The sequence below is a fragment of the Oncorhynchus keta genome, unplaced genomic scaffold (assembly GCF_023373465.1).
Source record: "Oncorhynchus keta strain PuntledgeMale-10-30-2019 unplaced genomic scaffold, Oket_V2 Un_contig_4652_pilon_pilon, whole genome shotgun sequence".
Taxonomy (NCBI): domain Eukaryota; kingdom Metazoa; phylum Chordata; class Actinopteri; order Salmoniformes; family Salmonidae; genus Oncorhynchus; species Oncorhynchus keta.
This window is the reverse complement of record NW_026287886.1, coordinates 13,027-22,198: the sequence shown is the minus strand read 5'-3', so window position 1 is coordinate 22,198 and position 9,172 is coordinate 13,027. Positions and strand designations below refer to the sequence as shown.

The window sequence follows — 9,172 nt, the reverse complement described above, 5'->3', positions numbered from 1 at the left end:
ATTCTGTAACGGTTTTCTCGGTGTGAAGGAGAGTCGGACCAAAATGCAGCGTGTAGATTGCGATCCATGTTTTAATAAACAAACGTAACACGAATCTAAATACAAACACTACAAAAAACAATAAACGTAACGAAAACCGAAACAGCCTATACTTGTGTACACTAACACATAGACAGGAACAAAGACACTAAGGACAATCACCCACGACAAACTCAACTAATATGGCTGCCTAAATATGGTTCCCAATCAGAGACAACGTTAAACACCTGCCTCTGATTGAGAACCACTCCAGGCAGCCATAGACTTTGCTAGATCACCCCACTAGCTATATATACACACCACATACAAAAACCCATGCCACACCCTGGCCTGACCCAAAACATGAAGATAAAACACAAAATACTTTGACCAGGACGTGACAGCATTGAAGGGTGAAGTCATAGTCCAAATTCAATTTGTTTCGCATGATGATCTTCAGGTCCGACTGTGGACAGGAGGGGAGGGTCGTCTTCCTCACCTTCTTTGATAGGTAAAGCGCCGCCTTACTTCAGCTCACTGGTCACGATAACAACACCCACCTGTAGCACACGCTCCAGCAGGTATATCTCACTGGTGATCCCCAAAAACAATACACCATACAAAAACGACCTTGAAGCTAAAGGCTATAGTGCCCACAAACAAAGACAACTTCCCACAAACACAGGTGGGAAAAAGGATATCTAAGTATGTTTCCCAATCAGAGACAATGATAGACAGCTGTCCCTGATTGAGAACCATACCCGGCCAAACACAAAGAAATAGAAAACATAGAACACAAAACATAGAATGCCCACCCCAACTCACACCCTGACAACACCAAAATAGAGACATAAAAGGATCTCTAAGGTCAGGGCGTGACAACCTCCTTTGGCCGCCTTTCCTTCCAGTTCTCTGCTGCCATTGACTGGAACGAATTGCAAAAATAGCTGAAGATGGAGACTTGTATTTCCCTCACTAGCTTTAAACATCAGCTATCAGAGCAGCTAACCGATCGCTGCAGCTGTACATAGCCCATCGGTAAATAGCCCATCCAACCTACCTCATCCCCATATTGTTTTTATTTGACTTTTCTACTCTTTTGCACACCAGTATTTCTACTTGCACATCATCCTCTGCACATCTATGTCTCCAGTGTTAATTTGCTAAATTGTAATTACTTTGCTGCTATTGGCCTATTTATTGCCTTACCTCCTCGCGCCATTTGCACACACTGTTGACTGTATGCTTGTTTTACTCCACGTGTAACTCTGTGTTGTTGTTTGTGTTGCACTGCTCTGCTTTATCTTGGCCACAGGTCACAGTTGTAAATGAGAACTTGTTCTCAACTGGCCTACCTGGTTAAATAAAGGTTAAATAAATAAATAAAAATAACATTTCACCACTTACTTTTGCTTTCCCAGCAATGTAGTTAAAAAGTAAAAACATTAACAAACAAACAAATAAAATATGAACACAATAAAGCAACACAAAAACAGAACGATGACGAGGGTTACAGGTTACATACGTACCGGTAATGAGCCAGCGTACTGGGGTAACAGGTAGATAGATTGATCGAGGTAATATGTACATGTAGGTACGGTTATGTGATTGATCGAACTACTATGTAGATGTAGGTAACGGTGAAACGCAGAAAGTCCGGGTTGCCATTTGATTAATAGTTCTTATGTCTTTGGGATAGAAGCCGTTAAGCAGCCTTTTGGTCCCAGACTTGACGCTCAGATACCGCTTGCTGTGCGGTAGCAGAGAGAACAGACTTACTTGGTTACTTGGCTGGAGTAATTGAACATTTTTAGGGCCTTCCTCTGACACCGCCTGGTATAGACATTCTGGATGACAGGGAGTTCGGCCCCAGTGATGTACTGGATAATACGCACCTTGTGGTTAGATGCCGAGCAGTATCTATACCAAGCGGTGATACAGCCGGTCAAGATTCTTTCAATGGTGCAGCTGTATAGTAGGTTATTAGGGATGTGAACGTCGAGGAATTGGAAGATCTCGACCACTAGACACGTCGATGTGTTTGGGGACATGCTAAGTCCTCCGTTTCCAAGATAAGCTCGTGTCGTCAGCAAACTTAATGATGGTGTTGGAGTACAGGAGTGGGCTAAGCACACACCCTTGAGGGGCCCCCGTGTTGAGGGTCAGCATGGCAGATTTGTTTTTGACTAACAACACCAACTGGGGGCAGCCCATCAAAGTCCAGTATCCAATTTGAGAGTGAGGCATTTAATCGCAGGGTCCTTAGTTTAGTTGGGGTGGAATGTGAATTGGAGTAGGTCCAGGGTGTCTGAGTTGATGATGTTGATGATGTTGATGTGAGCCATGACCAGTCTTTCAAAGCATTTCATGGCTACAGACGTGAGTGCTAGAGGGGATGGGCTAGCAGTTGCTGGATGGAGGTGGCATTTGTAGTTGGCCTGTGTTCTTGTGTTGGGGGGAGGGTAAGAAGTGAGATCTACTACACCTTGATTGAAAAGGCATTTCTAAAAGGTATCCCGCCCCCTCAACCCCAAGCCCTCTTCAACTTTCCCTCCAACACTTCGGGGGATAAAGTGATCTATTTACATGCTGGTAACAGGTATAACATTATGAAATGATCAATTGATCACTGACAGGACTAAGTGGCTACCATGACATTCACTGACCACAATGAGAAAAGATTGTATTTGTCATGATGTAAAATGCATTTGTAAAGTATTCAGACCCCTTCACTTGTTCCACATTTTGTTACATTACAGACTTATTCTAAAATTGATTAAATAAAAAATGTTTCTCATCAATCTATACACTATACCACATAATGACAAGGCAAAAATAGGTTTGTAGAACTTTTTGCAAATGTATTCAAAATAAAAATTAGTCAGACCTTTTGCTATGAGACTCGAAATTGAGCTCATGTGCATCCTGTTTCCATTGATCATCCTTGAGATGTTTTCTGGAACTTGATTGGGGTCCACCTGTGGTAAAGTCAATTGATTGGAGATGATTTTGAAAGGCACACACTTATCTATATAAGGTCCCACAGTTGACAGTGCATGTCAGAGCAAAAACCAAGCCATGAGGTCGAACGAATTGTCCACAGAGCTCCGAGACAGGATTGGATCTGGGGAAGGGTACCAAAAAGATTCTGCAGCATTGAAGGTCCCCAAGAACACAGTGACCTCCATCATTCTTAAATGGGAGACGTTTGGAATCACCAAGACTCTTCGTAGAGCTAGCCGCCTGGCCAAACTGACCAATCGGCGTAGAAGGGCCTTGATCAGGGTAGTGACCAAAAACCCGATGGTCACTCTGACAGAGCTCCAGAGTTCCTCTGTCGGGATGGGAGAACCTTCCAGATGGACAACCATCTCTGCAGCACTCCACCAATTGGGTCTCTATGGTAGAGTGGACAGATGGAAGCCACTGCTCAGTAAAAGGCACATGACTGCCCAATTAGACTTTGCCTAAAGGCACCTAAAGAACTCTGACCATGAGAAACAAGATTCCCTGGTCTGATGAAACCAAGATTGAACTGTTTGTCCTGAATGCCAAGCTTCACGTCTGGAGGAAACCTGGCACCATCCCTACGGTGAAGCATGGTGGTGGCAACATCATGCTGTGGGGATGTTTTTCAGCGACAGGCACTGGGAGACTAGATTAACAGAGCAAAGTACGGAGAGATCCTTGACGAAAACCTGATCAGGGCTTCAGACTGGAGCGAAGGTTCACCTTCAAACAGGACAATGACCCTAAGCACACAGCCAAGACATCACAGGAGTTGCTTGGGACAAGTCTCTGAATGTCCTTGAGTGGCCAGAGCCCGGACTTGAACCTGATTGAACATTTCTGCAAATAGCTGTGCAGCGACGCTCCCCATCCAACCTGACAGAGCTTGAGAGGATCTGCAGAGAAGAATGGGAGAAACTCCCCAAATACAGGTGTGCGTCATATCCAAGAAGAGTCAAGACTGTAATCTTTGCCAAAGGTGGTTCAACAAAGCATTGAGTAAAGGGTCTGAACAGTTATGTAAATTTGATATTTCAATTTTTTATTTTTAATACATTTGAGAAAAGTTCTAAAAGCTTGTTTTTGCTTCGTCATTATAGGGTATTGTGTGTAGATTACGATAAAGCGATACAAGCATAAAACCCACGCATTATAGGGTATTGTGGGTAGATTACGATAAAGCGATACAAGCATAAAACCCACTCATTATAGGGTATTGTGTGTAGATTACGATAAAGCGACACAAGCATAAAACCCACGCATTATAGGGTATTGTGGGTAGATTACGATAAAGTGATACAAGCATAAAACCCACTCATTATAGGGTATTGTGTGTAGATTACGATAAAGCGACACAAGCATAAAACCCACGCATTATAGGGTATTGTGGGTAGATTACGATAAAGTGATACAAGCATAAAACCCACTCATTATAGGGTATTGTGTGTAGATTACGATAAAGCGACACAAGCATAAAACCCACGCATTATAGGGTATTGTGTGTAGATTACGATAAAGCGATACAAGCATAAAACCCACTCATTATAGGGTATTGTGTGTAGATTACGATAAAGCGATACAAGCATAAAACCCACTCATTATAGGGTATTGTGTGTAGATTACGATAAAGCAATACAAGCATAAAACCCACTCATTATAGGGTATTGTGTGTAGATTACGATAAAGCGATACAAGCATAAAACCCACGCATTATAGGGTATTGTGTGTAGATTACGATAAAGCGATACAAGCATAAAACCCACTCATTATAGGGTATTGTGTGTAGATTACGATAAAGCGATACAAGCATAAAACCCACTCATTATAGGGTATTGTGTGTAGATTACGATAAAGCGATACAAGCATAAAACCCACGCATTATAGGGTATTGTGGGTAGATTACGATAAAGCGATACAAGCATAAAACCCACTCATTATAGGGTATTGTGGGTAGATTACGATAAAGCGATACAAGCATAAAACCCACTCATTATAGGGTATTGTGTGTAGATTACGATAAAGCGATACAAGCATAAAACCCACTCATTATAGGGTATTGTGTGTAGATTACGATAAAGCGATACAAGCATAAAACCCACGCATTATAGGGTATTGTGTGTAGATTACGATAAAGCGATACAAGCATAAAACCCACTCATTATAGGGTATTGTGTGTAGATTACGATAAAGCGATACAAGCATAAAACCCACTCATTATAGGGTATTGTGTGTAGATTACGAGAAAGCGATACAAGCATAAAACCCACGCATTATAGGGTATTGTGTGTAGATTACGATAAAGCGATACAAGCATAAAACCCACTCATTATAGGGTATTGTGGGTAGATTACGATAAAGCGATACAAGCATAAAACCCACTCATTATAGGGTATTGTGGGTAGATTACGATAAAGCGATACAAGCATAAAACCCACTCATTATAGGGTATTGTGTGTAGATTACGATAAAGCGATACAAGCATAAAACCCACTCATTATAGGGTATTGTGGGTAGATTACGATAAAGCGATACAAGCATAAAACCCACTCATTATAGGGTATTGTGGGTAGATTACGATAAAGCGATACAAGCATAAAACCCCCTCATTATAGGGTATTGTGTGTAGATTACGATAAAGCGATACAAGCATAAAACCCACTCATTATAGGGTATTGTGGGTAGATTACGATAAAGCGATACAAGCATAAAACCCACTCATTATAGGGTATTGTGTGTAGATTACGATAAAGCGATACAAGCATAAAACCCACTCATTATAGGGTATTGTGGGTAGATTACGATAAAGCGATACAAGCATAAAACCCACTCATTATAGGGTATTGTGGGTAGATTACGATAAAGCGATACAAGCATAAAACCCACTCATTATAGGGTATTGTGGGTAGATTACGATAAAGCGATACAAGCATAAAACCCACTCATTATAGGGTATTGTGTGTAGATTACGATAAAGCGATACAAGCATAAAACCCACTCATTATAGGGTATTGTGTGTAGATTACGATAAAGCGATACAAGCATAAAACCCACGCATTATAGGGTATTGTGGGTAGATTACGATAAAGCGATACAAGCATAAAACCCCCTCATTATAGGGTATTGTGTGTAGATTACGATAAAGCGATACAAGCATAAAACCCACTCATTATAGGGTATTGTGGGTAGATTACGATAAAGCGATACAAGCATAAAACCCACTCATTATAGGGTATTGTGTGTAGATTACGATAAAGCGATACAAGCATAAAACCCACTCATTATAGGGTATTGTGGGTAGATTACGATAAAGCGATACAAGCATAAAACCCACTCATTATAGGGTATTGTGTGTAGATTACGATAAAGCGATACAAGCATAAAACCCACTCATTATAGGGTATTGTGTGTAGATTACGATAAAGCGATACAAGCATAAAACCCACTCATTATAGGGTATTGTGGGTAGATTACGATAAAGCGATACAAGCATAAAACCCACTCATTATAGGGTATTGTGTGTAGATTACGATAAAGCGATACAAGCATAAAACCCACTCATTATAGGGTATTGTGGGTAGATTACGATAAAGCGATACAAGCATAAAACCCACTCATTATAGGGTATTGTGTGTAGATTACGATAAAGCGATACAAGCATAAAACCCACTCATTATAGGGTATTGTGGGTAGATTACGATAAAGCGATACAAGCATAAAACCCACTCATTATAGGGTATTGTGGGTAGATTACGATAAAGCGATACAAGCATAAAACCCACTCATTATAGGGTATTGTGTGTAGATTACGATAAAGCGATACAAGCATAAAACCCACTCATTATAGGGTATTGTGTGTAGATTACGATAAAGCGATACAAGCATAAAACCCACTCATTATAGGGTATTGTGGGTTCTTTAAATTCTGACAGATACGTCCGCTTTCTCCGAGATTTCCTGGAGACAGCAGAGAAGCACTTCATGGTCGACTTCAACGTGCGCTACTACGTTTTCACAGATCGTCCCGACGATGTTCCCTCAGTGAACCTGTCTCAGGGGAGACATTTAAGTGTGATCCAGGTGCCAGGTTCAAACCGCTGGCAGGAGATATCGGCCCGGAGGATGGAGATCATCCAGACAGCCATCGAACGTCAGATCAGCAGGGAGGCTGACTACATCTTCTGTCTGGACGTGGACAGCAAGTTCCACGCTCGCTGGGGAGCCGAGTCTCTGGGCAGGCTGGTTGCTGTGATTCACCCATGGTTCTACCAGGCGACCCGTGACCACTTCACATACGAACGGCGTCCAGCCTCGACAGCCTACATCCCCATGGATGAGGGAGATTACTACTATGCCGGGGCCCTGTTTGGAGGATTAGTGGAGGATGTGTACACACTAACAAAGGTATGCCGGAACCAGCTTGAAGAGGACGCGAGGAATTCCATCGAGGCTGCCTGGCAGGAGGAGAGTCACCTCAACAGGTACCTGCTTTACAACAAGCCCAGCAAGCTGTTGTCTCCAGAGTACCAGTGGGATGACAAGAAGACCAATACCAAAGAGGTCAAAGTCATTCGCTTCTCTTCTGTCATTAAAAACTATGCTGAAATTCGTCCCAATGTATAGGACTAGGAATTGGATATTCGACCGACAGAAGAAAAACTTAATAGATTATGGTTAATGTTAGGTTAAGTTCAGGTATAGCTTCACTGAGGTTTGGGTTAATGTTAGGTTAAGTTCAGGTATAGCTTCACTGAGGTTTGGGTTAAGATTAGGTTAAGTTCAGGTATAGCTTCACTGAGGTTTGGGTTAATGTTAGGTTAAGTTCAGGTATAACTTCACTGAGGTTTGGGTTAAGGTTAGGTTAAGTTCAGGTATAGCTTCACTGAGGTTTGGGTTAAGGTTAGGTTAAGTTCAGGTATAGTTTCACTGAGGTTTGGTTTAATGTTAGGTTAAGTTAAGTTCAGGTATAGCTTCACTGAGGTTTGGGTTAAGGTTAGGTTAAGTTCAGGTATAGCTTTACTGAGGTTTGGGTTAATGTTAGGTTAAGTTAAGTTCAGGTATAGCTTCACTGAGGTTTGGGTTAAGGTTAGGTTAAGTTCAGGTATAGCTTCACTGAGGTTTGGGTTAAGGTTAGGTTAAGTTCAGGTATAGCTTCACTGAGGTTTGGGTTAAGGTTAGGTTAAGTTCAGGTATAGCTTCACTGAGGTTTGGGTTAAGGTTAGGTTAAGTTCAGGTATAGCTTCACTGAGGTTTGGGTTAAGGTTAGGTTAAGTTCAGGTATAGCTTCACTGAGGTTTGGGTTAATGTTAGGTTAAGTTAAGTTCAGGTATAGCTTCACTGAGGTTTGGGTTAATGTTAGGTTAAGTTCAGGTATAGCTTCACTGAGGTTTGGGTTAATGTTAGGTTAAGTTAGGTATAGCTTCATGTTAGGTTAAAGTTCAGGTATAGCTTCACTGAGGTTTGGGTTAATAGGTTAAGTTCAGGTATAGCTTCACTGAGGTTTGGGTTAAGGTTAGGTTAAGTTCAGGTATAGCTTCACTGAGGTTTGGGTTAATGTTAGGTTAAATAAATTAATTTGATTTGGTTTGATTTAAGTTCAGGTATAGCTTCACTGAGGTTTGTTAGTTAAGGTTCAGGTTAACTGAGGTTCAGGTTATTAGTTCATAGCTTCACTGAGGTTTGGGTTAATGTTAGGTTAAGTTCAGGTATAGCTTCACTGAGGTTTGGGTTAATGTTAGGTTAAGTTCAGGTATAGCTTCACTGAGGTTTGGGTTAATGTTAGGTTAAGTTCAGGTTATAGCTTCACTGAGGTTTGGGTTAATGTTAGGTTAAGTTCAGGTTAAGGTAGCTTCCTCACTGAGGTTTTAAGGTTAGGTTAAGTTCAGGTTAATGTTAGGTTAAGTTCAGGTTAAGGTTAGCTTAAGTTCAGGTTAAGGTTAGGTTAAGTTCAGGTTAAGTTAGGTTAAGTTCAGGTTATAGCTTAACTTAGGTTAAGTTCAGTTCAGGTTTGGGTTAATGTTAGGTTAAGTTCAGGTTAATGTTAGGTTAAGTTCAGGTTAATGTTAGGTTATGTTCAGGTTAATGTTAGGTTAAGTTCAGGTTAATTAGGTTAGGTTAGGTTAAGTTCAGGTTAAGGTTAGCTTCACAG

General features: G+C 41.2%; 1 protein-coding gene across 1 annotated transcript; it reads left to right on the top strand.

The window, feature by feature from the left end:
* Positions 1 to 467: 467 nt before the first annotated feature.
* Positions 468 to 7,647, top strand: LOC127924859 (globoside alpha-1,3-N-acetylgalactosaminyltransferase 1-like). The gene is made up of 2 exons (XM_052509500.1): positions 468 to 529; positions 6,957 to 7,647. Exons 1-2 carry the CDS (start codon positions 468 to 470, stop codon positions 7,645 to 7,647), a joined length of 753 nt encoding a protein of 250 aa, XP_052365460.1.
* The last annotated feature ends 1,525 nt before the right edge of the window (positions 7,648 to 9,172 follow it).

Bases quoted from the DNA above. Each gene is read 5' to 3' on its own strand.
- LOC127924859 (XM_052509500.1), top strand. From the start codon at position 468: ATGATCTTCAGGTCCGACTGTGGACAGGAGGGGAGGGTCGTCTTCCTC. The intron at 530-6,956 runs GTAAAGCGCCGC...AAATTCTGACAG, and splicing joins TTCCTCACCTTCTTTGATAG to ATACGTCCGCTTTCTCCGAG.